The 27,440-nt window shown below is 36.3% G+C and overlaps 1 protein-coding gene across 13 annotated transcripts in view; it reads left to right on the top strand.

Annotated features, from left to right (window-relative positions):
- The window catches only part of LOC105064453 (survival of motor neuron protein), a 60,486-nt gene that overhangs the window by 13,535 nt on the left and 19,511 nt on the right, over positions 1–27,440 (top strand). For 2 of the 13 annotated variants that reach the window (XR_012504765.1, XR_012504761.1), the window contains exons 2-10: positions 678–1,018; positions 7,633–7,704; positions 9,179–9,298; positions 10,174–10,374; positions 10,525–10,680; positions 11,751–11,843; positions 12,660–12,770; positions 20,478–20,551; positions 25,081–25,106. Coding sequence is in view for 7 of the 13 variants with exons in the window: in XM_074359493.1 (XP_074215594.1) it covers positions 926–1,018; positions 7,633–7,704; positions 9,179–9,298; positions 10,174–10,374; positions 10,525–10,680; positions 11,751–11,843; positions 12,660–12,770; positions 20,478–20,525 (894 nt within the window). In the remaining 6 variants the exon portion in view is untranslated. Of the gene's footprint in view, positions 1–677; positions 1,019–7,632; positions 7,705–9,178; positions 9,299–10,173; positions 10,375–10,524; positions 10,681–11,750; positions 11,844–12,659; positions 12,771–20,477; positions 20,552–22,619; positions 22,772–23,448; positions 24,497–25,080; positions 25,107–27,440 lie in introns of those variants that run through there. The other 11 variants (XM_074359493.1, XM_074359469.1, XM_074359495.1 and 8 more) reach the window with 9 other exon arrangements.

Here is a 27,440-nt window from a genome sequence, read left to right as displayed (position 1 = left end):
AAACGCCATCTCAAAAAAAAAAAAAGCCTGGTTCCAAGTTCTGTTTAAATTTTTGCATCATATGCCATTGTGAGAAGCTTTATGATTAAAAAAAAAATCTTAAGTGAGCTTTTAAAAAATACACCTATTTCTGATATCTATAGAAGCCAAAGAGGGCCTTAAACTTCCCTACTAGGCCTTTTTTAAAAAAGATGTAACAGGTACATGGAAGCCATTTAGCAATCCTAAATGATTAATAAAGAATACTAGAAAAGTAAAGGGTAAGCTCCTACTAAGAACTAAAAACCTGTTTGATCTATGTAAAGACAAACAAGGCTTAAAAAAGAAAAGCGCATCCTTAAACAATACAACAATTGATGCCATTGTTTTTAAGTTGGAAAAGTTACTAGAGAAGATTTGGGAGAAGAGATACTAACCTTAAAGTTAAGGTTGGAAAGTTTTATAGGCGTGCTGGATTCCAAGCAGCTTGTAAACGCTCTGTGCCTCAGTTTCCTCATCTTTAAATGGGCCCCTAATTCATAGGGTCGTTGTGAAAATAAAATATAAGTAAATACATAAAACTCTAAAAAAGAATTTTTTAAATGGTAGCTATATTACAATCGGTTAACAACAGACTGATTTTTACTACTTGCTTACCCATATTTTCTAAACGACCTTCAATGAACTCTTTTTCTAAGAAAATTTATTGTTTAAAACAAAAACACCCTGGCCGAACCACTCTACGAACAGATGAGAAATTGAAATCAAAGAACTGAGAGAATACGGAGAAGAACCACCAAGGCGGCCGCTGGCTGTCAGCTCACGGAGCCCGCCCCGCGGCCGGCAGTCAGGCCGCCATGCTCTTCCGCTCCCAGACGCCCGGCGGCGGAAGTCGTCACTCGTGGAGGGACTGAACCCACGCCGCGCACCAGGCAGCAGGCTCGTCATGGCGATGGGTGGTGGCAGCGGCGGCGGCGGCAGCGGCAGCGGCGTTCCCGAGCCGGAGGACTCGGTGCTGTTCCGGCGTGGCACAGGCCAGGTGAGTTCGCGGCCGGCGCGGTCTCCGACCACCGTACCCTCGCAGCCCCCGCGCTCCTTCCCCGGCCAGTTCGCTAACTGCGGGGCCGTGGTCCGCATGCTTCCGTATCTTTCCTTGCTTGGGAGCCTCAGCCGCGAGCTCCTTCCTCGTGCAGTTTGGGCTCCCCAATGACTGAGACGAGGCCCTTTTGTCACTTGATGGTGCCTAGGCTTGTCCGCTGCTCTCTGACTGGGGTTGGGGTGTGTGACAGGGCAGTGAAGCAGGGAAACCAGTTAGGAATCTATTGAAATGATCCAAGTGTTAGTGGAGAGCAAAGTACTTGGATTACAGATATATTTTGAAGTCACAGGCAACAGGTTTTGCACATGGATTCGGTATTAGAGGTTTGAGAGAGGAAAGGCAAGGATAACTCCAAGATTGTTCTGAATAGCTGAAGAGATGAAGTTGCCTTTTACTGAGATAGGGAAGACTGAAAGTAGAGCAGGTTTATAAGGGGGAAGATTAGAACTCATTCTTGGGTGAAATATGATTGAGGCGAGTTCGAGAGTCAGAGGAGAAAATCAAGGCAAAATTTGTAAGCAGATATTTCAAAGAGTTTTATTGTAAGTACTGGAAAATAGAGAATTGGCCAGTAAGTGGAGAGGTAAGTGAGGTAAAGAGGATTCTTAATTGTGTTTTTGTTTGTTTTTAAGATGGAGAGCTGTTTCATCATGTTTGTGGGCTGATAGAAAAGATCTAGTAAGGACAGAAAAAATGATGATGCAGGCGAGAGAAGAGAATTGCTGAAGCAATGTTCTAGAGTAGGTGGATTTGGCCTTTGTTAGAAATATTGCCAGTAGTGACAGTAATAAGGGTACTGATTTGTGTGGATGGGCAGTTATAGTGGCAGGAGATTATGAAAATTTTGTTTTGATTGTTGCTGTTCTCTCAGTAAAAGCAACAAGGTCATCAGCTAGTAGAGGGCAGGGGGCAGGTGCTGGAGGTTAGAGAAGAGAGAAGGTAGGAAGCCTCTAAGAGAGTGGATGAGTGTTGGGCCAGGCCAGAGAAATGTTGCTAGGCAACATTAAAGGCCTACTTCAGATTTGTGGTTATGAGTTTAAAGGGGACTAGACAGTGTGACTGGATTTTTCTGTAGCTAAATTCAAATTCAGATGTGTGAGGGCAGACACAGAGTAAACCAAGAGTTGAAATTAATAGGGTTGTAGTTTTACCAAGTGAGTATCAAGTGACGGGGAGAGGTACAGGGAGTTATCATAATAACTGACCATGGAATTTAAGCTGGCTAAGAAAGGAAGTGAGGACATTAGGACGGTGAGTTTAAAAAGTGGAAGGATCAATATTTTACCAGTCCCAGTGAAGTGGAATGATTGTCATCATTAAACTGCTAGAAAGAGTAAGTTGCAGAGCCTCAAAGGTGGTGTTTGGAGAGTAGGATTCTTGCAGTGGAATTTGTGGAGAGGTTGTAGTTAATGGTTATAATAAGTAAAGACCATAGAAATGAGTAGCTGAGATTGGGTGCTATAAGTAAGTAAGATCATTGGTAATGAAGAGTTTAAAGCCCTAACAAGTTATTGGAGTGATCATCTACATGGATTTTTAAATAACCGAAAGTTATGACAGTAGTAGTAGTGGATAGAGGACTGGGAAATAAACCTCAAGGAAATGAGGAAGAGTGACCCAGGAGGCTGTAGATGATTGTAATAAGGAGGGATAGTGGTCAGAGGAGTATGGTGACAGGACTTTGAAACCTAGGCGTGTTTAGGTAGGAGGGAGGAAAAATAATCTGGTAGTGGAAGTGAGAAGCAAGGAAGATTCCTTCCCATCTCTGGTACAGTGATTTGAGGAATATGGAGGAGAAAACATTTCATTTTGAAATGTCTACAAGGAAAGAGATGTCCTCAGGGAAAGCTAGATTTTAGTTAGAGCAAGAAGATGAAAGAAATATTCAGAGAAGAGGTTAAAGATATTGTGGGGCAGGGGTTGCTGATTACTCTAGAGAGCACAGCAGAACTATCAGGAGTGAGAAGTGGTAGAAGATGATAGAACACGAAGGCTAACTTGAGAAAACTGGGCTACTATTGGTGACTGAGAAATACATATAATGACAGTCCTGATGGTCTGTTTTGGTTGCTGTTGCTTTGTAGCAAAACACTCAAAACTTACTGGCTTGAAACGATAATCATTTTATTATCTCTCCTAGTTTTTGTGGGTCAGGAATCTGTAAAGGCCTTGCTGGGCAGTTCTTCAGACCTTTCATGTGGTTGCATCCACATAGCAGTTGGAGCTGCAATAGCTGGGGACTATGCAGCTAGGGATTGACAGGCCATCTCTTTTCTTCATGTTGTTTCAGGGCTCCTCCACATAGTCCCAATGTGTGGGCTGGTTTGGATTTCCTTATACCTCTTTGTAATCCTTCCCTTTCATCCCTCCTCATTTCATGTCCCCAGACAACTGCTGCTCCACTTTTTGTCTCCGTAGATTAGCTGCATCTCCTAGAATTTTATAAACATGGAATCCTTTTTATCTGGCTTTTTACTCATCATAGTTTTTTGAGTTTCATCCATTTTGTTGTGTTTGTTCCTTTTTATTGCTATAGGATCCTGTTGCATGAATATACTACAGGTTGTTTATCCATTCACTTGTTCAAGAACATTTGGGTTGCTTTCAGTTTGTTAAAATTAAATAGCCATGAGTATTAGTGTAGGACACTTCGTATGGACATACGCTTTCATTTCTCTTTGAAAACATCTAAATCATGGAGTAAATACATTTGAGATTTATATTTTCATTTGTTTTCTTATTACGAATCAGTTCCCCTTTTTTCAGCTTAAAGAAGTCCCTTTAACATTTTTTGTAGGGCTGGTTTAGTGGTGAGGAACTCCTTTAGCTTTTGCTTGTCTGGAAAAACCCTGTCTCTCTCTTAATTGAAAGACAACTTTGCCAGGTTGGATATTCTTGGTTGGAGGTTTTTGTTTGTTTGTTTTTATTTTAGCACTTTAAATATATCAATCCCTCTGACCTGCAAAAGTTCTGCTGAAAAATCTGCTTATAGTCTTATAGAGGTTCCCTTGTAGTTAAGTTGTTTTTCTCTTACTGCTTTTAAGATTGTCCCTTTGTCTTTAACTTTTGACATTTTAATTATTATGGGTCTTGCTGTGGGCCTCTCTGGGTTCATCTTATTTGTAACTCTGGGCTTTTTGGATTTGGATGTCTGTTTACTTCCCCAGGATAGGAAAGTTTTCAGCCATTATTCTTCAGATACATTTTCTGCCCTTTTCTCTCTTCCTCTGGGACCCCTATAATGCAAATATCGGTCTGCTTGAAGTTATCCCATAAGTTCTTCAAGCTTTCTTCACTTTTTTTCTTTTTGCTGCTCTGTTTGGGTAAATTCCACTGCTCTGTCTTTGAGTTCACTGATCCTTTCTTTGCTTCATCTAGTCTGTTTTTGAATTCCTCTAGTGTATTTTTCTGTTGAGTTATTGTATTCTTCAACTCTGTGATTTTTCCTTGGATTTCCTTGTATTTTTCTTGAAGTTCTCACTGTTCATGTACTCTTCTGAGTTTGGTAAGTGTCTTTACTATTTTAACTCTTTATCAGATAAATTACTTATCTCTGTCACCATTAATTTTTTTTTGAGGTTTTATCTCATTCTTTCCCTTGAAACATATTTCTCTGTTTCTTCTTTTTGTTTTTGTCTTTTTCACTCTCTCTGTTGGTTTCTATGCATTAGATAAAACAGTCACTTCTCCCAGACTTCAAGGAGTGTCTTTGTGTACAAGATGAACCTTGTTCAACCTTTATTGAACTCCCAAGCCTTTGTGATTGTCAAAGCAGCCTGTTAAATTTTTAGTGGCTACCAGTAATTGAGAGTGTGCAAAAACCCGTTAGTGTCCCAAGGGGTGGATCTCAATTCAGCATCTAGATTCAGGCAGATTAGAAGACCCTCAGGCAGCAGGTTTTAAAGTATGCAAATACATACAGTTTTGTAGAAACATAAGTGTAAGCCCCACTGACCAGCAGAGTTAAGCAGTCTGGCGGTGTCCCCTGGGTGCCATTTGCAATAATTGGGTCATGAGAGAAGTGTATATAGTTTTTTATTGGGAGATACCAGTGAGCTGGAGTGAGGCAGAGGAAGAGTGCAAAGAGTGCCAACCCATGTTCCCCAAGACCACCACCATAGGCTTTTACTTTTTTTTTTAATTAATTTTTTTTGCAAGGGGAGGTAATTAGGTTTTACTTATTTATTTATTTTATTGAGGGAGGTACTGGGGATTGAATCCAGGACCTTGTGCATGCTAGGCATGTACTCTACCACTGAGCTATACCCTCACCCTTACCATAGGCTTCTAGATGTGCGTCAAACATGAAGCCTGCCTCTGAAGTCAAAGCTCCAGACCAAGCAAGTAGGCCTCTTTCCCAGAAAGAATGGGGATGTGTTTCAGTCGGCTGTCTGAGCAGTGTCCTGGGGATGGTAGCCTGCTAAGAACAGTCTCTCTGGGTGTTACAGTTCCATAGGACCCAGGAACATAAAACCCCTTGACCACCAGAGCCATGCAATCAAGGAGCATCTCCTGGGTGACAGCTGCACAAACTAGGGCACCAGATGCATGCAAAAACTCCCTGCCTGGAGGTACTTGCACTCTGGAGGGCAGCAGAGGTGAAGTTGGAAGATAGCACCCACCCTCTTAAGTCTCTGGAAGGGATTACAATCAGTACATACTTGGATGTATGGCTAATGAGGAGCTTGTCCCTCAGGCTGCATTCCTCTTTCACTGAAGACCTGAACTCCTGGGTCTGCTACTGACTGCTGTGCCCTGGGGGTGGAAGCCATTCAAGAACTCTGTCTTGATTACAGTCCAATGGGACCTGCAGATGTAAGCCCTGCTGTCCACCAGAGCCAGACAATTTAGAGGTGCTTCCCTGGCGGTAGCCACAAACATTGGGGTGCCAGACAAATGTATAAGCTTCTTTCTGGGAAGTACAGGTGAGCTTGAGCCAGGCAGAGAGAGTGCAAGTATTATACCCACCAGCCTCTTGTTCCCTTAGAGTATTTCCATAAGTCCCTAGATAGAACCTGCTTCTCAAGCCTAAGTTCCTAGACAGGCAGACAGGCCTTTTTCACAGAAAAACTGGGGTATGTTTCAGTCCACTGTGTGTGCAGTTCCCTAGGTATGATAGCCTACCAAGAACTGTCTCTCTGATTATTACAGTCCTATGGGACCCAAGAACACAAGCCCTTCCCACCCCTCCCTTTAGTTGCAGCTGTGAAAACCAGGACACCAGACCTTAAAAACTGGGACACTAGGTGTGTGTAAAAGCTCCCCTCTGGGAGACACTAGTCCTGTGGAGCGCAGTAGAGGGAGAGTGCAAAGATGGCCCTTGCCGGCTGGAGTAAGGCGGATAGCATAAAGATGTGTTGCTATCCTCTGTCCTTAGGGAGTATCCTGGCAGGCTCCTGGATGTGGGTTAAGTTAGATGCCTGCCCTGAAGGCCAACACTTTAAGATAAGCAAACGAGCCTCTGACAGAAAATCTGGCCACCCTCAATCAGCTGCTTCTGCACTGGGTCCTGAGGTGGACCATGCCAAGCATGTGAACCCTTTCAGAGCCATTTTTCAATTCCTGTTCCCCTGTGGGTCTTGTGGACGTGAACCCCCTTGGCTTTCAAAGTTAGATGTTTTGTGGCCTCATCTCCTACGTATTGGTGTTAAAACCAGGGTGCCCAATGTGGGGTGCAAGCCCTTCACACTCCTCAGGGAGAAGCTTCAGGTTGTGAGTTCCCTTCCAGCTGTGAATTGCCACACAAGGTGTGGGGTTTGTGGCAAGATTGTTTCTAAGCCTCTCCTACCCACTTTTGCATTAAAACACTTTCTATTTGTACTTCACATTTTAATATTTTATTGTATTTCTTTTATATTATTCTTTTGTGTGACAGTATGCCTTAAATCCCTGATTAGACAATCTCTCTTTTGAACATGATTTCATATACCTCTCAGTGATGAATGTTTAGTAGATAGTGGGTGCTCAAAATTTTTCTTTTTGAGTTGAATTAAACTTAAATTAAATAAGTAACAATGATTTTAACTCTTTTGTCAATTATGTAATATCACTCCGATTTAAAATTAAGCTTGATTAATCACTATTAACAGTTTACATTCTTAAATATTTTGAGATTTCTTCTTTGAATAATCTAGACACATTGTCAGGTCAAGAGTGTCTGTGGTCAGAATAGCATTACTGTAGTCTGGATACAGTCAAGCTTATGGCCAAATGTTCTCCCATTCTGCCAAACTAAACCCTTTATCCGCTCTTCGAAAAGATTAAAACGTGGTTACCCTTGAACAGGTCCACTTATGGTTGGTAGGTGGAAATTAAATTGTGGAGTATTTACTTCATGGCATACCTTTTAGAGCATTTACATATATCTAGCTTTGGGGGTAATGTCATGTAATCACTAAGTAGGTAGGCTTCTTGTGGTGTTATTTAGGATTTAAAATACCCATTTTTAGTGTAATTTCATTATGTCTGGGTTAAGATGGCTCTTGTTACTATCTAACACATTTTTGATAAAGCCCATCCAGATGTGAATTGGTTTTATTCTTTACCCTTTCCAGAGTGATGATTCTGACATTTGGGATGATACAGCACTGATAAAAGCTTATGATAAAGCTGTGGCTTCATTTAAGGTATGAAATGTTTATTCTTTTCGTTATTTCCTCGTGTTACTTATTCGGGAAAAAATGGATAATGTATGTATAGTAAAGTGTTAAAGTACATATTATTCAGTTCTAATTTTGAAGATTAAAAGATAACAGGTTAGATAAGTTAGTTATCTTCTTGTAGAAGTTGGTAGCCTGTCTATCTTATCCCTTAGCAAAGATAATTTAAGCAGAGTTTTAAGCGTTTATTGTTTTTAATATGTTTATACTATATCAAACTATAGAAGTTATTTAATTCAGATTAATGAAAGGACAGTCTGAATTAGAGGTTTTAAACATTTAACAAGCCTTTATTGAAATAATATTGATGATAAATAGCTGTAGTGTGGTAATTAATACTTGCAGAGTGTTTATAAAGTTCTAGGCACTGTTCCATGTGCTTTACATACATTACGTTAATTTAATCCTCCTCAAATTTAATCCTGTGAGTTAGGTTTCAAGTCAAATGTTCCTGATGGTGATGAATATCAAGGAATATACATTTCTTTTGTGGGATGAAGTCTGGTTTCATGCCCCAATCTGTACAATTGCCTTATATCACTTTGCCTACTGTCTGAGGTATTTAGTCTTATTGAGCACCATGCACAGGCCATCAGTAGTCCGGGCACAGAGCATACACTCATACAGAGCACTAAACATGGAGTCTGCTTCCTTCCGTAGTCACTTCTGTAGCATGAAGTAAAGAATGAATCAGATTTGTATGTTATCGTTGAAGTTGCAGTCTAAATTTGTCAATAACATGCTTTTCAATATATGTTTAGACTAGAAGTACACTAATGCAGAGTTACCAAGAGAGTTCTGTAAAATGCAGGTTAAAATGAAACTCGATGGGGGATGGGGTTGGTGATATTTCAGGGAAAGTAGACTGCATAGTGGAACAGAACTGATTTGGGCAAGAGGTGGTTTACTTTTGGTTGTGTTGCATTTCAGGTAAACGTGAAGGTATGAAATTGGTAATTGGAAGTGTTGAACTAAGGAGAGAAGTCAGAGCTGAATAACAGCTTTGGAAGTTTGTTTGCATAGAGATTATAATTGAAATAATAGAAATGGGTCATCACAAGCATGTAAAGAAGGATGGCCAATTCTTATTGGGAATGCCCAAGTTTAAAAGTTGATGAGAGAATTAATAAAAGCATTAGGGCCCTACATTGCTATGTCAACAAAAATACCCTAACTATCAAGAAGAAAAATGATAGAGTCTAATGTGGAAAGGTTGAAAGTGAGGAGACTGATTAAAAGGGTCCTTAGAGCTGATAATCAGTTATTTGATACCTTCGAGAGCAGTTTCTATAGCAATGTGAGATGGTGAAAAGAGGAATTAGAGGCTGTCTAAGGTGGTGGAGATGGTTGGTCCTGGAGACCAGTTTGTAGTGACTGAGTTATATTTTGACTTTTTAATATATCCCTCTGTAACATGTACATTTCTGTTCATGTTTTATAGCACGCACTAAAGAATGGTGACATTTCTGAAGCTTCAGATAAACCAAAAGGCACACCTAAAAGAAAACCTGCTAAGAAGAATAAAAGCCAAAAAAAGAATAACACAACTCCCTTGAAGCAGGTTGTTTTAAAACATTGAGATTTAACTGCAAAGAATTTTTGTTCCTGTCATTATTAAATAGTATAAAATACCATTAACTTAAATGATTAGTACAGTGTTTTCTTCCATTGACATGTAATCATAAAATTTCTAAAGCAACTATTAAACTTTCTATTGTTTGGGAACATGCATGTTAATAAAGTGTAAGGAATTAGGTAGAAACAATAAATACTAAATTCAGGACAGTGTTTATTTTCTGTCAAGGGTGGAGGGGAGGAAGGCAGTGCTATTTGGGAGGAGCACCAGACGGCCTTAAACTGAACTGGCAGTGTTTTACTTTTCTAAAACTGAGAAGGGTATCTTTTTTTCTTAAAAAATCCTAAAACTATTAATACTGGGGGGCCAGAAGTTCTGGGTAGAGTCATTTCTGCTATTTAGAACCGTCGACCTGGAAGCTAATCATATTGGTGTCTCATTAGTTGCTTTAGTTTTATCATTACCAACGAAGAGAGCTGATGTTTGATAAGCAGTTGCTATATGCTGGATCAGAGTGCTAGACACTTTACACACTTTCCCTCCTTTTCTTCACAAGAAATATGTGAGGCAGATTGTACTATACCCACTTAACAGATGAGGAAAATAAGACTGAAGGAGATTAAGAAACTTGCCCATGATTGTATAAATGGTAGAATTATGTTATATTTCTATTATGACTCAGATTTCTGTGTTTTTGGCTCTAAGTGTTTTTCACTGTAACATTCTGTCTCTCAGAACAGTTAACTGAAGACTCTCCCGTTCAGCCCCAACCCCAGTCCACCCAGACAAGAGTATATATAATTTACCCTCTCTTAAAGAAGTACATGTGTGCATGTGTGTATCTTTGGTTTCTTTTATAGTGGAAGGTTGGTGACAAATGTTCTGCCATTTGGTCAGAAGACGGCTGCGTTTATCCAGCTACCATTGCTTCAATTGATTATAAGAGAGAAACCTGTGTTGTGGTTTATACTGGATATGGAAATAGAGAGGAGCAAAATCTGTCTGATATACTTTCCCCAACGTCTGAAGTAATTAATAATACAGAACAGAATGCTCAAGAGGTAAGGACAGAAAAATAGAATTCTTGGAAGGAGAGACTAGATGAGAAACTAAACAGTGTCACTAGTGGTCAGTTTGATCCACTGAGGCATTAAAATTATTTTTGATGACATCTTTGTAAGAAAAATACATTTATTTCTTTCTCTTAAAAGAATGAAAATGAAAGTCAGATTTCAACAGATGAAAGTGAGAACTCCTCCAGGTCTCCTGGAAATAAGCCAAATAACATCAAGTCAAAAACTGCGCCATGGAACTCTTTTCTCCCTCCACCACCTCCCATGCCAGGATTAGGTCTGGGACCAGGAAAGGTAAACTTCTACCCAGAAAGGTTTCCCAGGAAACAGTTAATAGTATTGGAACATTCATCCTCTCCATTAAATGACTCGTAGCTAGCTGTTCTCATGAAACTTTTGTAGCTTTCTATAGGTGTTGTAAATACATACCTGAAAATTTTTTGAAAAGGAAGTTAAGATAATAATATAAAATAGTTCATAGTGAAAGACTTTCTCAATGACTTCTATGGAGTATTAGATATTAGAGTAATAATTTAGCAATCTGACATTTGAAAGTATAATGATACTTTATCATCAGCTGGGTGTTATGCTGTAGTTTCCTATGTCACTTGTGTAAGGTATGTGAAAATTGGAATTGTTTTTTGGAGCAAAATGTAAATACTGTTTTCACTTAATGATTTTTTTGGTTATCAGTAACAAATCAACTTAAGCAAAAAAGATTTTTACTTTAGGTTATATCATGGAACCCAAGTCCCTGTCCAGTTGTTTTGTATAGTGGTGATTTCTTCAGGCAGTAATAATAATGATTTTTTAAAATCAAGCATGACGTTAAAACTTTTTCTTAGGAATTTCTGTGAGAGCTTTATTGAGGTTTGCATTATATTACATTTTTCAGAATGATTAAACCTCTTAATTCATATACATAAGGTGCTTCATTGGTCTCAGGGGGCTAGTTTTCTTGTTAAGTGAGAGGTTTATTGATTTTACAATATGTGCTCTAAGTTAGCACATGTAACTAAAAGGATATCGTATAGATTATACAATTTAGTTAATGAAATTGTAAAAGGTATAGTCTTTCATGATTGAAATATCTTGCTAAATATACTACATGATTAAATTAAGAATCATTCTCACTTTGGTTTTCCCTGAATAGTATAGTTATTATGCTGGGCAATTATTTTGATTCTTCTTTTTTTTAATGGAGGTACCAGGGATAGAAACCAGGACCTCATGCATCCTAAGCACAGGCTCTGCCATTGAGCTCTTACCCTCCCTGCTATTTTGGTTCTTTTGACATTGAATCTCTTTTCCTTTTTATGTATTGAAACTGGTAAATTAATCCTCCTTTGAAATATTCTTTATAGCCAGGTCTAAAATTCGGTGGCCCACCACCACCGCCACCACCGCCGCCACCCTTCTTGTCATGCTGGCTGCCTCCATTTCCTTCTGGACCACCAGTAAGTGCAAAAGAATTCAGATTAAACCTAGCTTTCATAACGAGTTTGGAATTGAGCAGAGCCTAGGTGGTTAGGAAATGTCATTTTATACCATTCCTAGGGCGAGATTTTAATGGGTAAAAATTCAAACTCAACTTCTGGGTTTTTGTTTTTAATGACCTTCTGCCACTCAGACTCAATTCTCTTTAGCCCCATCTCTGAGTCCTGTTTTGCATGCTTACTTTCTGGCAGAAGTTGTATCTCATTCTAAGGGAGTAGCTTGTATCCAAAAAGATTTAATTACACCATATATAAGGATTAATGTTTTGCCCTTCCAGATATGCTTCGATGTTACCTTCTGGTCATGTAGACTATCCAGATACCTAATGGGAGACTTTAGGTATCAACAATAGGCAAGACACAAAGACATTTTTTGGCAAACTATGTGTTGGTGGGGGACAGTGCAGATGTGCTACCCAAAACCTTTACTTGGAATGCTCTGTGGGTGTTTTTTAAGGAAAACCATGAAAGTATTTATCCTTGGTCTTTTACCAATAGCTTCATAATGAAATAGAAAATTAAGTCTAATCAAAGCAAAGTGTTTAAAATACTTTATGTGACCTATTGTCTTTTGAGTCTGTTCAATTTATTGGTCATTTGTTGTTGTTCCTGGCTGGCTTTCCCAAAAGACAGATTTAAAAAATTTTTTAACTATTGGAGATGACATGGAATGTAGGGAAAGATACAACTAACATCCAGTATTCTGTATGTAAAATGGATTTCCAGACTTTACATTTTTATCTGTTGCCTTTAAAGTATATCTTTCTCTATTTCCAGATAATTCCCCCACCGCCTCCCATATGTCCAGATTCTTTGGATGATGCTGATGCTTTGGGAAGTATGTTAATCTCTTGGTATATGAGTGGCTATCATACTGGTTACTATATGGTAAGTGGTCACTCAGCATTTTTTCTGACAATCACTTTGTGGTTTCGTGACTTTGTTTTGTTTGTGACCAAGAAAGTGGTTTGTTAGGTAGATCCTAAGGGTTGAAAACTATAGACATACCTCAGAAATATTGCAGATTTGGTTCCAGACCACTGCAGTAAAGTAAATATCACAATAAAGTGAGTTACATGAATTTTTTGGTTTCCTAATACATATAAAAGTTATGTTTACACTATACTATATTTCTATTATGTATGTAATAGCATTATATCTAAAAAAAAGTACATACTTTAAAAATACTTTATTGCTCAGAAACGTTATCATCTGACAACACAGGGTTGCCACAAACCTTCAGTTTAAAAAAAAAAAAAAAAAAGCAGTATCTGTGAGGTGTAATAAAGCACAAAAAAATGAGGTATGCCTGTACCCTGTAGTTTAAAAAAATAACATCTGTCTACGTCTAAAAGTACTCTTGTGTTGTCCCCCTAAGTATAGCTGTAGTGCAGTTTAAGTTGGATTATTTTGATTTCAGTTGGCTCTCTGTATCCATGAGTTCTGCATCCACAGATTCAACCAACTGTGAATTGAAAATATTCGAAGAAGAAAATTCCAGAAAGTTTCAAAGAAGCAAAACTTGAATTTGCTGTGCATCGACAACTATTTACATAGCAGTTACATAGTATTAGATATTATAAGTAATCTGGAGATGATATAAAGTATATGGGAGGATGTGCATAGGTTAAATGCAAGTACTGTGCCATTTTATATAAGGGACTGGAGCATCCACAGATTTTGGTATTCAGTGAGGGGGTGTCTGGAACCAGTCCCCCGTGGCCATCAAGGGATGACTGTGTATGTTTTCTAATTTAATGACGCTTTTTCTAAATTATTTTCCAGTCATTAGTCTTTCTGTTTTGATTTGAAATAAAATGGGTTGTAGGAGATGGAAAAAGAAAGGTTAATACTTTGGAAAAAAGAAAAAATGAAGACGAAAGAAAAAAAGTTATTTTTGTGTACAGAGGAAAGTCTGGGGTGATAAATGGCTAAACTAAATCTTAGGGACTGAGGCTTCAAATTTGTCGTTTTATGTGTCAGTCTTTTGGAGACATGTTCAATTGTAATTTAGCAGGAAATTTTAAAGTTTAAAAAATGAAAACTGGTATGCCATGCTAAGATTACGATATGATATTGTAGGCACTTGAATTTTTAGTTAATTAATATATAGAAAAAATAAACAACTGACTTGAAGGTGTAATTTTATAAGTATATCATCTGTACGTGCCTCCACCAATATTCTTACTTAAAAGTTACTCTTCATCTATTGTGTAACCCTAGTATGTTCGTATGAAGTTCCTCTTTTAATGACTGAAAAGATAATGGAAAGTAAAAGTTCATAGTTTGTAATTTTTTTGAGACTGATCATTTGACTTCCTAAGCTTCCCTCTTCTGCACTTCAATTTCTCCATATTTTTTAAAAAATTATGAAATAAAGTCGTTCCTTGGTATCTGCAGGGGATTGGTTCCAGGACCCTCATGGGTACCAAAATTCAGGGATGCTCTAGTCTCTTATAGACAATGGCATAGTACTTGCATATAACCTACACACGTCTTACTTTAAATTATCTTTAGATTGCTTATACTACCTAATAGGATGTAAATGCTATATAAATAGTTGCCAGAGTTTGGCAAATTCAAGTTTTGCTTTTTGGGACTTTCTGGAATTCCTTTTTTCTAGTATTTTTGATCTGTAGTTGGTTGAAACTGTAAATATGGAATCCATGAATACAGAGGGCCAACTGTATTTTGAAAAATAATGTATATATAAAGTATTAGCATAATTTATGTTTATTTTTAAATTTCTTAAGGAAAGATAGAGGGGGCAGAATTCATCCATAACTCTGTTACCCAGATGCAACATACTTTAACTTGTTTTCAAGTTCACATTACACATAGGTTCACAGCTTTGGTTGGTTGTTGTTGTTAACGTAAGCTTTTTATTGAAATGTGCACGCAGGAAAGTGCGTATACTAAAAGTCCACAGTTTGATGAATTTTCCCAAAGTGATCACATCTGTATAACTAGCACCAATATCAAAAAAAAAAAAGACCACAATCCTACAGTCTACTTTTATCTCCTTTTAGTCATTACCAATCCCTTTCCTCAGGGTGACCTTTTCCCTGACTTTTAATGTCATAGATTAATTTTGCTCTCTTTTGATTTTTATGGATAGAATCACACATATACTCCTTTGTGGCTGGCTTATTTTGCTCAGCATTTTGTGAAATTAATCTACCTTGTTGTGTGAAGTTGTAGCTGTATTTCATTCCATTGTATGCCTATACCATAATCTATTCATTTTAATCATTGTTGGACATTTGATTTGTTTCCAGTTTGGGGCTATTAAAAATAGTGTTACTATGAATCTTTTTTAATAATTAAGTTTTATTAACGTATAATCTGCATGGAATACAAGTCACCCTTTTAAGTCTGTAAGTCATGGTTTTGGTTTTTATTATATTTACAGTTATGTAGCCATCACGGCAATCAGTTTTCCAGTAATTTCATTATCTACCTCAACCCTAATAAAAACACATACCCTCATTTTCCCCTATCTCACTGTACTGGGTAATGACTAAACTACTTTCTTTCTTTATGGACTTGCCTATTCTGGACATTTTGAAAAAATAGGATCATATTATATGTGGCCTTTTGTGTCTGGCTTTTTTTACTTAGTATAATGTTTTCTAGATATATGTGTGTCACAGCATGTATCATCAGTACTTCATTTTTTATTGCAGAATAATACTCCACTGTGTATACCACACTTTATCCATTTGGGTTGTTTCCACTTTGGGGCTATAATGAATAATGCTGCTGTGTATGTTCATGTACAAGTTTTTATGTGGATGTATGTTTTCATTTCATTTCTCCTGGGTATATACCTACGAATGGAATTGATAAGTCATAGTTTGTGAAGGTTTGGTTTTGGTAGGTAACCAAACCAAAGTATAAGTGTTTGTTACTGTTTCAGACTTCCAGAAAAGTGAAAATAGTTCAAGAGTTTCCATGTACAGGTTCCCCACATGTCAGCTTTCTACCACTTCAAGTTTCTTATTCTCATTCATTTCATTTTTCCTTCTCTCTCTCTCTCCTCTCTCTGTCTCTCGTTTTCTCTCTCTCTCTCTCTATGTATGTAAATCTGTATTTTCCCCCTGAAACAATTTAGAATCAGTTGCATATATGATGCTTCTTTACATTTAAATACAATATGCATTTCCTAAAAGCAAGAACATACAATTATCAAGTAAGGAATTTAAATCAATATAATACTGTGATCTAATCTACTGGCCTCATTCAGATTTTACCAGTTGTCTTAGGAGTGTCCTTTACAACAAAAGAAAAAGTTGGCTTTTTGGCCTGGAATTCAATCCAGGGCCACATGTTACATTTTGCTGTCATATCTCTTTAGTCTTACATGGCTGATTTTTTATATTGTTGTCTTCATACCATTTATATTGCTTTGTATCCTTTAAAAATACCTATTTCCTAACTACAAGTGATAAATAAACACATTACCTGAAAGTTTCAAAAATTAAAGATGAGACAAAAATCCTGGTGGTGATCAATCAAAGCCAGGCCCAGTTCCCACCTTTCTCCAGAAGTCACCATGGATACTAGCCGGCTATATAGCCTATCAGATCTATTTCTCTGTGTTCAGGTACATATGAGCACTCATAAGAAATGTGTTGTTTTTATGTTCATCTTTCTTTATATAAAGACAAATTATAAGAATTTAGGTGAAGTTTGCTTCTCTTATCAGTCTGTTGGTGACCTATTCTGCTAAATTTGGTGACCATTTGCTTCAACTACATTCTTTCTGATTTCTCTATTTATCACATGATTTTTCTCCTCCTCTTCACAAACTTCTTAAAAGAGTTACCTCTAGTTTCCTTACCTCACCTGTCTCTTCAGGCCTATCAGGTAGACTTCTGTCTTCCCTGCTTTGTGATTTTGCCTCCAGATTGCTAACTCAGTGGTCAATACGCTGCTTTATCTCTCTTATCTCTCAGCAACATTTTAATATATTTGACTGCACTTTTGAAACACTTTTTTCTCCCGCCTTCAGTAACACCTTGTAATCTGCTGATCTGATATCTTCCTCCTTGGCTGCTCCTTCTAGACTCCTTTAATAGCTTGTCCTAGTATCTAAGGTCTAATACCTCTTCCTAATATCTAAATGGAATTCCTTATGGCCAGCCCACAGCCCCCTCTCTTCTCTAACTATAAACTCTAGGTGACCTCAGCTACTCCAGGACTTAAACTGGCAGGTTAGAACTGGTAGTTCTCAGATATCTAGCTCTGGATTTCAGACTTGTTTATCTTACTGCCTGTTTTCCCTTCACCATATGGATGTCTGTTAGGTAGATCTCAAACCAAATATAGCCAAAACAAAACTGTTAGTGTCATCTCACACTCCTCTGTTCCCACAGTCTTTACATCTCGGTAAGCAGTACATTGGTGCACTAGCAGCAATGGTTTCTCAAACCACAAACAGGGAGTTGACATTGATTCCTCACTTACCTTCACTTTCTACATCCAATTTGTAAGAAAGTTCTGTTGACTATCTCCATACAGATCTTGAGTCAAGACACTTTGCTTTCTCTCCACTGTTATTACCCCATTTAAGATATTATCTCTTTTTAAATTGAAATATATATAATCACCCTTTTAAAGTGTACCATTCATTGGTTTTTAAATTATATTCACAGAGTTGTGCAACCACCATCATTATCTAATTCCAGAACATTTTCATCACCCATTAAAAAACCCTATACCCAGTAGCAGTCACTTTGTAATATCCCCTCCTCCCAGCCCATGGAGGCCACTAATCTGCTTTCTCTTTCTAAGGATTGCCTATACTGGACATTTCATATAAATGGAATCATACAATAATGGCTTTTTGTGCTTGGCTTCTTTCGCATAGCGTAAGTTTCTCAAGGTTCCTCTATGTTTTAGCATATATTAATACTTCATTTCTTTTAATTGCTGAATAATATTCCATTGTATGGGGTACCACATTTTGTTTATCCATTCATCAGTTGATGGACATTTGGGTTGTTTCCTCTTTTTGGCTATAATGAATAATTCTGTTGTAAACGTTTGTATAAAATTTTGTATGGACATATATTTTCCATTTTCTTTGGTATACATCTAGGATTAGAATTGCTGGCTCAAAAGTTTGCTCTAGTGGAACCACCATACTATTTTCTAAAGTGACTGCACCATTTTACATACATCAGCAATGTTTGAGGGTCCCTATTTCTCCACATCCTCACCAATGCTTACTGTTGTCTCCTTCTTTGATTATAGCTATCCTAGTGTGTGCAAAGTGATACTTTATTGTGATTTTGATTTGTATTTCTCTAATGACTAAATGATGTTGAGCATCTTTTCGTGTGATTGTTGGCCGTTTATGTATCTTTTTGGGAGAAATGTCTATTCACACCCTTTGCATAATCTTTTAATTGGGTTGTTTGTCTTTTTGTTGATGGGTTGTAATAGCTCTTTATATATTCTGGGTAAGACATCATTATCTCTTACCTTGCTGTAGTAGATCCCAACTATTCTTTCTGATTATGAAATCTCACTTCCCACCCTGCCAAATCCATTCTTTCCCTTTAAGACCCTCCAATAGCTTCCAGTCACATTTAGGTTAAAATCCAAAACTCTTACTGTGATTTGCAAAGTATCATGTGATGTTTATCTTGTCAAGTTCTTTATCCACATCATATTCCACGCTCTTCCTTACTCACTGCACTCCTGCCACACTGGCCTCTTTTCTTCCTCATATCCAGGTTTATACCTTCTTCTGGGCCTATACATGCATTATTCTTTAGTCTGGATTGTTGTTACCCTATATTTCACTTGCCTGGCTTGTCATTCAGATCTCAACTGAAATTTCGCCTTCCCTGTTTAAGATAGAAATAATCTGCCATCATTCTCTATTATGTCACTCCACTTAGATTCTTTTTGTGGCATTTATCATTCCTGGTATGATTTTCCTTACCTGTTTATCTGTCTCCTTCCAGTAGAATGTAAATTCCATGAGAGCAGGGACCTTGTCTGTGTTGTAACCCTTGGATCTCTAGCTTCTGGAATAATGCCCGGTTCATAGTAAATCTGGTTCAGAATAAGTTCTTCATTTGCTAAATGTTGAACATTAGCAAGCTTTTCCTTTGATAATTAGATAACCATTTTTATATATAAAGCTTCTTGCAGATTATTTCCTTATGATATCTGGAAATACGGTTATTAGGTCCAAAAATATAAACATTTTAATAGCTTTTGATACTGTTGACTAGTTTTCCACAATTCTTCATGTGTGTATTGCTGCCAGTGCAACTGGAAAATGTCTGCTTTACCACAGCCTTAAACAGTAATGCCCCTTATTGCTTTCTTCTTTTTGATAGTTCTAGCAACAGTTAAAAAATACTAATCTGCTAACATGTTAGAATATATTTGATTTTAAGGGTGACATGGATGAAAATTAGAGTTGGTTAATTGTATTCATAAACATTCATATTTCACAAACTTGATTGTTCTGTTATTAAAACCTAGCAGATTTTCAACAAACTTTGAACTCTGGTCCTGACCAACAAAATGCAGGTGTTCCTGTTTCTTTTGTGTGTTCAAGCAGCAGTTCTTGGGAAAGCAGCCTTGTCCAATATATTTGCCACAGATTCAGGGCTAACCTATGACTGACTTGTTCCAAAGAAATGATTTTTACTTTTAGCAGTATTATTTGTAGATCTGCATAAATTAAAATACAAACCTATGTTCACATTCTTAAGTGTAAAGAAATTGCCATTTCCTAGCCCTCGCATTTTTGTCTCTTTGAAATTTTTACCATTAAAAAGAAAGCACTTCTTATTGTCACATTTTCCAAAAGCTTATGTGTGTTTTAGACACCGTTGCCTTCAGCTAACAATTCTTAACCATTGTTCCACAGAAGCATACATGATTGACAGCTTTTCCAATAGTAACCAGTTCCCATTAAGAGCAGCCAGATAGGATTTGGGTCCAGCTCTTAACCTATACCTTTTTCTTTTTCTAGAACTCCAAGCAGAATGCAAATGAGTAAGAGTGGTGTTTACTGAAATAACAGCATAGGTTCTAACTTTGGTGCTTATAAGTAACAAATCACTTTTAATACATCTGTGACCTCTGAAGATTAGTAGTGAAGTGGAAAGCTTGTATATATGTAGGGAAAGATAAAAGACATTGAGGCCAGAAGAGAGGAATAGGACATTTGGGTGAGGTCTGACCAGGAAAAACAGTAAATATTTGAGGATTGATTTTTTTTTTTTTTTTTTTTTTTAGTTTAAAAATATTTTTGTCTAGTGAATACTGGTCTTTAATGGTTTTATTTTAATAAATGAGTATGGCATTGTATATTTTATTTGACAGAAATAAGGTGTAATTTGGCTCAGGAGCATCAGACTTAGTAAAAGAAAAAAATTTCTTAATCACAGCATATTAATTTTTTACTTTGGGATCACTTTTAAAGCACATTTGAAGGTTGTAAACTTATTTTCTGGTATTTTGTTGAAGAGAATTAGTGAAATGTCTTAAGTGAAACAAAATATTTGTTCACCTCTGTATAAAATGTGTATTCAATTCTTTTAAATTTCTTTATTTTCCTTGCAGGGTTTCAGACAAAATCAAAAAGAAGGAAGGTGCTCACATTTCAATTAAGGAGTAAGTCTGCCATCATTATAAAAGTAAATCTTACTTTTGTATACATTTTATATTTGTGGAAAGCATATTTAAAAATTGAAGTATTGAAAAGTAGAAAAGTTAATGTAAAATAATAGTAAAAACATTTTGATGCCAAATCTGTTTGATATGTTGATCTACATCCTTTCTAGAATTCTCATGATGTCAAAGTATCATCTCAGCAAGTACTTTTTGTTTGATAGTGTGGAAAGGAAAACATACCTTTACAATAAAGAATAGATCCTTAGAATCAGAGATGAAACTTTGCATCACTATAGTCAGACAGCCAGACTTGCTTTTTGATTTGTGATGCAGTAGGAAATACACTGTGTTACCTGTGAAGTGTTCCGTTCAAAAAAGTTGAACTGGAATGTAAACAAACCTTTAAGATCTACTTTCCAATTTACTGGAAATAACTGGGGTTAGAGCGGTAAATTAAATGACACCACAAAATGACTTTTAAATTTGCATACAAAAGTATTTAGAAGTGAAATGTTACGATGTCTCTAATGTATTTTTTTAATGATTTAGCAAAATGCATATATATGTGTGTGTGAAGCACGTGGCTATTACTGAATCTAAGTGGTGTTCGTATGGATGTTCATTGTACTATTTTTTCTATTTTCTGTGTGTATGAAAAGTATATAAGAAAAATGTTCAGCATTTTTAAACTAAATTAGTAAAAGCTAAGTGTCTATTATTGTATTCTCTTTTCACATATTTTATTATACTTTTGGTTCATATTCATCTATTTTTGATGTTTCAGCATTTTGTGCTTGCATGTGTGTGTGCATGCATCCCCACTTAATATCACATTTTAAAATTTTTCTTTATTCTTTCTGTCAGATTGTTTTCATGTATGTTATACTACTTTTCCTTTAGTTCAATAGCTTTTGGCATTCTCAGTAACGTTAGTAAATACCTTCTTATATGTGGTACTTGATTCTGTTCTAGCCTTAGGGTAACGTTGTGTTGTGACTATTTGATAAATGGTTGTGGACATTATGATTCTTGGTAGATGTTTCCATGTTGCTTTGAAAAGCAAATTTCAAAAAAGCATCTTTTTGATTTTCAAAATCAGTGCATTCTTGGGAGGGATATTTTTAAAATTATATAAATCATCATATTTAAAAACATAATTACCTGTATTTCATTCTTTGCTTAAAGTCTTTTTTTTTTTTTTTCCTTTTTTAAAAAAATCTCCATTACGGTATGATTCCTGTATAGTAAGTTACATGTATTTCAGATGAATAGTTTGATGAGTTTTGATAGATGTATACACCAAAGAAATCACCACCACAATTAAGATAGCTAACATGATTAAAGTCATTTTTATTCAACTGAAGTTCTTCAGCTAGGTTATTTAGCTAAGTCTAAAAAGGTGAAAAGAAAAAGTAAGCAGGGTTGCTGTTCCAGGCAGAGAATGTATAAGCTGGAAACATTAGGGCAGTGTGTTTCAAGGCCTAAGGTAGCCCAAATGGCACATCACTGTTTCTAATGCCACTCAGCCTTCTTATCCACCCCCATCCATGTAGGTTCCCTTCTTTGAATCTGTTCTCTGCTTATTTCTATTACATAGCTTTTCACAGTATATTCTCTTCATTCTTTATGTACCTGGCTTTCCTCTGTCGTTAGAGGCAAGGCACTGCATCTTGTTCATCATGTCCACAGTATCTGGCACAGTCTCTTGACCTCTAAGATAGGCTTAGAGCATAGACTGGAGGGAATGTCAGAGAAGAGAGAAAATGGTAAATAGAAGAGAGATTTCAGAGTTGTTTTCAGATCAAATCTTTCACCCATCATGAAAGGTTAGGCCTCAGTTGTATGTCTTGCTAGAAGACTTTTCTTCATAAAAAATATTACATTAGGTGAATGGTTTGAAAGTTGAGTTACTTGTAGTGGTGTTTGACATAGGGTAATTTTTAGACACTGTTTTCCTTAACTTAAATATTGAATAATGAAGCATCTTCCCCCTTCAGTACAGACAAGTACTGCAAAATCAACACACTAAATGTCTAGACTAACCTTAGTAATAAAGTCAAAACAGATCTTGTTTTCTGGCTTTCACTGTAGTAATTGTCCTTGTGGTTGTGAGGAATCCTAGATGGAAAGTTCCATCATCTGTATCTGCATTCAGAAGAGAGGCAAACAGAAGGTGAGGTGCCATATTTGAAGAGTGCCTTCACTAAGGGATCAGCCAGAGATGACTTTATCTCAGTCATGTTGTAAGTTTAGCTTTCTGTACGGTTGCCATTAACAGAAATAAACTACAGGATTAATGGTTTAAGTTATGTGTTGTTTGAAGTTCTTGGTGAATGAAAAAACAGTGAATTCAATTCAGAAATCACATTCTAAAAGTTTAACCAGAGCAACTCCTGCTTCTGCAGAAATCATGTTTATATACAGTAGTCAGCAGAAGAGATTCGGTATTCAGTTATTTCATTAAATACTAGGCGCGTTGTGCCATTTTTATGTATGAAGTGTGGCCTTTCAAGAGGATTCATGAACATTTTTTACACGGCCCTCATTTTTTCCCCTGGTACTTTTTTGAGGTATAATTTCTGTATAAGTGAAGAGTTTGATCAGTTTTGAGAAGGTACATTGTTACTACATCAAGATGTAGAACATTTCCCTTAATCCAGCAAATTCCTCTGTACCCCTTTCTAGTCATTCACCACACTTACCTATCCTGGCAATTACCATTCTTGATTTCTGTGAGCAAAGAGTAGTTTTACTTATTTTAGGACTCCATGTAATGGAATCCTAATGACATGAAAATTTTCTTCCCTTTATATAATAATAGCCATATTTTTTGAGTGATCACTGAGTGTCCTAGACATAGTTATTTCATTTAATCTTTATACCACTCAAGTTAGATACTGTTGTTATTCTCATTTTACAGATGAGAAAGCAGGCTCACCGAGGTGAAATGACTTGCCTTGGACCATATAGCAAATGGTGGAACTCTATATGACTCCAGAACTCTCTCTCCAGCTCTCAGCCTCCCAGCAGCTGTTTCTTCCAGGCTCCAAGGAGTCTTGTGCTACACGTGCATAATTTAGGATTTGGGCAAGGACCTAAGTAGAAATCCTACGCAGATTTCTGGGGCTCCTTCTCTTCAAATCCCTCCTCTCTAGACCTTACCTCTTCAAATTCCAGCTGCCTTATCCCAGGGCCCAGAGTCCAGTGTCTGTTTCTTCCACCCACCCAGGAAGAACAGTACTCTCTGCTCAGGCTCTGCCTTCCATACTGCAGTTTGGAAATTGTGTCCAGCCAAGACGGTAGAATGCGAAGCTCACCTTAAGTATCTGCCTTTTCCAAGGATCTTGGTCCTGTGCTGTCTGTTGCCCAGTGCCTGGAAACAGCTGTATCGTAAATTGGGCCCAGATTTATAACTTATCACAGGAAAGCAAGTACACTACCAGCTATTCCTCCTACTTTTAAACAAACATCTCATCATTTTCTTCTTGAATACTTGGTTGCTTGACACAATTCATTGCATCACTTTTTCCATTTTGGAACAATTTGTTTTCAGTTGTTGGATGATTTCTGAAAGATTAATTAGTTGTGAAGATTAAAACATAATGTGCTAAACGATGATATACTCTCCATCTCTCAAGTACATAAGATTAACATGTCAAATTTGGAGTTGTTGATGTACATATTTCTACATGACAGTAATACATCTATTTTGGGCTGTTCTGTTAAACATAGTTCCATAGAGTTATTTTTGTGAATTGTTGATTAGTTTCATATATTGGCTCTCAGAATCTAAATAGATCATCAAACATTGTCATATTGCTTCCCCAGAGAATAAGTAGTTAATAATACCCTTGTTCTTTACATTTATCTAATTGTTAGAGTATCTGCTTGTTAAAGTTTATTTTAAAATTATTTCTCCATTGTTATTCATGTATATAAAATAAAAGCTCTAAAATAGTTTGAATCAATTTTTGAACATCATTCAGTTTATTTTTTTTTAAATTAAATTCTTTTTAAAAATATTTTATTTATTTATTATTATTTTATTTTGGTATGGAGGGTAATTAGCTTTATTTGTTTTTAAAGGTGGTACTGGGGATTGAACCTAGGACCTCATGCATGCTAAGCATGCACTTTACCACTGAGCTATACCCTCCCCCTCGGTTTATTCTTTTAATTCTTTTTTGTGGATTTTTTTTAAATGACAGTGCTGCTTGTTACATATAGCAATCTGATGAGAAAATATATTTAAATGAAAAAAGTAAGATGCAGAGCTGTGTGTATTATGCTACCTGCCATTTGTGTAAATATACATTTACATACGTGTGTATGTGCACTGATTATCATTTCAGGGTGATACTCATGTTACCTGTGAAGAAGGACTATAAGACAAAGGGTTGTGAGGGAGACTTCACAGTATATACCCTGCAGTATTTTTTCTGTTTGTGCTCTGTACATTTGCTAACAATAACAATATGTAATTAAGATAAACCTGGTAAGACGTATCTATCATCTTACTCCTTTAAACTTTAAAAAATTTTCATTTCTGTAGGTTATTCATACAGTGTTCTATAATAGGTAAGTACTTTTCCCTCATTATTTAAATGTGTGCCATACTTAATTAAGTGAGCTCTTGTGGATGGACGTTTAGGTTGCTTCCAATTGTTTACTATTTAATACCATAGTTAGCGTTCTTTTACATAATTCTTTTTGTAGATTTATGAATACATCTTTAGAATTATCTAATTAGATTGAATTAGATTCTAGAATTAGAACTCCTGGACTGAAGAAGATACACATTTTTAACTTTAATAGATTTTTGCCAAATTGCTCTCAGTAGAGATTACATTAATTTGTACTTCCACTGACGTTGTTTAAGAGTCCCTGTTTCCCAGTCTAGCCAATAATTTCTCAGACCTTTGGGTCTTTGTCACTCTAATAGTTGAAAATGGTTATTGTATTTATAATTTTTTATTTATCTTATTGTGAAGTTCAGCACCTTTTCATGTGTTTAAGGGTTATGTATGTTTTCTGAAAACTTTATGAACATCACTTTTTCCCACCTGTCAAGTGGGCTGTATGTTTTTCCCTTTTGATTTGTAAGAGTTCTTTGTGATGAGAGTTGCAAATACTTTTCCCCTGGTTTATCATTTCTTTTGACCTTGCTTATGGTAATAGTGGTTGTTGTCATGTTGACAGAAATATTTGCTTTTCATGTAGGCATACTGCTTAATTTTCATATCCTCAGAATCATCCCCCTTTTTATTGCTTTTCTTCTAATTCTTCTACTGTTTTAATTTTTTTCAGTATCTATATGGTAATTTTCTCATTATCATTTTAGATATTTGTGTTTACTCGCTCTTAAACTTTTGCTTATAAAATTTTATCTACAGTTTATCTTCATTATTCACAGATTCTGTATTTTCAGATTTGCCAGCTTATTAAAATTTATCTATAATCCCTAAATCAGTATTTGTGGAGCTTTCAGCATCATTCATGGACACATGCAGAATGTTGAAAAAATTTGAGTCACCTGACAGGCATTCCCAGATTGAGCAATGCTCTGTTTTCTTGTTTCAGCTCTCATACTATAAACGATAAACAAATGTCCTTTTCGCAATCTCTTTAGTGTTACAGTTTTCATAATTTTGTGCCTTTTGATTTCACCCATTAAGATAATGCCCAAGCATTGTGCTGACGTGATACCTAGTATTCCCAAGTATAAGAAGGCTGTGATGTGCCTAACAGAGAGAATATACATGTTAGATATGTTCACGCATAAGTTGCAGTGCTGTTGGCTATGACTTCAGTGTTAATCAATTAACAATATATATGAAATAATGTGTCTTTGAACAGAAATGCACATAAAACAAGGTTATATATCAATCAGTTGATAATGTGACCAGAGGCTTGCAGGAACCTAGCCTTGTATTTCTTCTAAGAGCAGTGGCTCAGTGTTTGTGGCAACTTTTAAAAACATAACTGCCATGAATAATGAGAATTGATTCTGTGTATTTCTCTTCAAGTTATTTTACGGTTTACAAAATAAAGAGATAGTGAAAATAACTTTGTTAGCAATTGTAGTGAGAATTAAAATACAGCAAAACCAAATATTTATTCTGTATTTTTCCAGTTTTGAATGTTTATATATATATCTCCAAATTGGATAACATTCTTTGAATGCAACTAACCGTTCACTGGCTATTATGTACAGACCTGGAATACATTTATCTTCAAAATATTGATTCTAAATTTCAAATGCATCTCTAGTACATTCTAGCTTATTACTTTGATTCTTTATGCACTTGCTTTATCAAAACATAATACTTTTGAAAGCTTCTGTTTATTGCATGAACAAATGATAGCTATCCTCTTTGTTGCCTAAAAGCACAACATTGCGTTTTTAATAGCACCAGTTAGAATGATCTTATTGTTTCTGCATTATCTGTTACCTTCCAGTTACTTTGTATACACATCTGTCTTCCGTATCTGTTCACACACTGTTATCAAGTAAATTTTGGTGCACAGGCATTAAAAAAGATGAAAGAACACTGTCACATGTCCTTTTTGCAAAATGGAATGGTTCAGGCTTTTATCACAAAATATTATTATATTATACTATGAAATCCTTTCTGTTGAAGGACTAACTGAATATTACCATATTTCCTTTGTCCTCAGAAATATATCAGATCTTGAGTTTGAGAAAATTCACCTAAGTAGAATATGTCATCTGAAGATTCATCATCTGAGACTTTGCTTATGTGAACAGTCTCACTATTATTGGTCTAGAATAAGGATCAAAAATTTTTTCTTAAAAGGTTAGATTGTAAATATTTTAGGCCATAGTTTTGTAGCCTCTGGTCTAAATGTTACCATCTGTTCCCTTTACATTCATCTAATTGCTTTAATAAT

Source organism: Camelus bactrianus, chromosome 3 (assembly GCF_048773025.1).
Source record: "Camelus bactrianus isolate YW-2024 breed Bactrian camel chromosome 3, ASM4877302v1, whole genome shotgun sequence".
NCBI lineage: Eukaryota > Metazoa > Chordata > Mammalia > Artiodactyla > Camelidae > Camelus > Camelus bactrianus.
The sequence above is the reverse complement of the archived record's forward strand: the minus strand, read 5'-3'. Positions and strand labels throughout refer to the sequence as shown.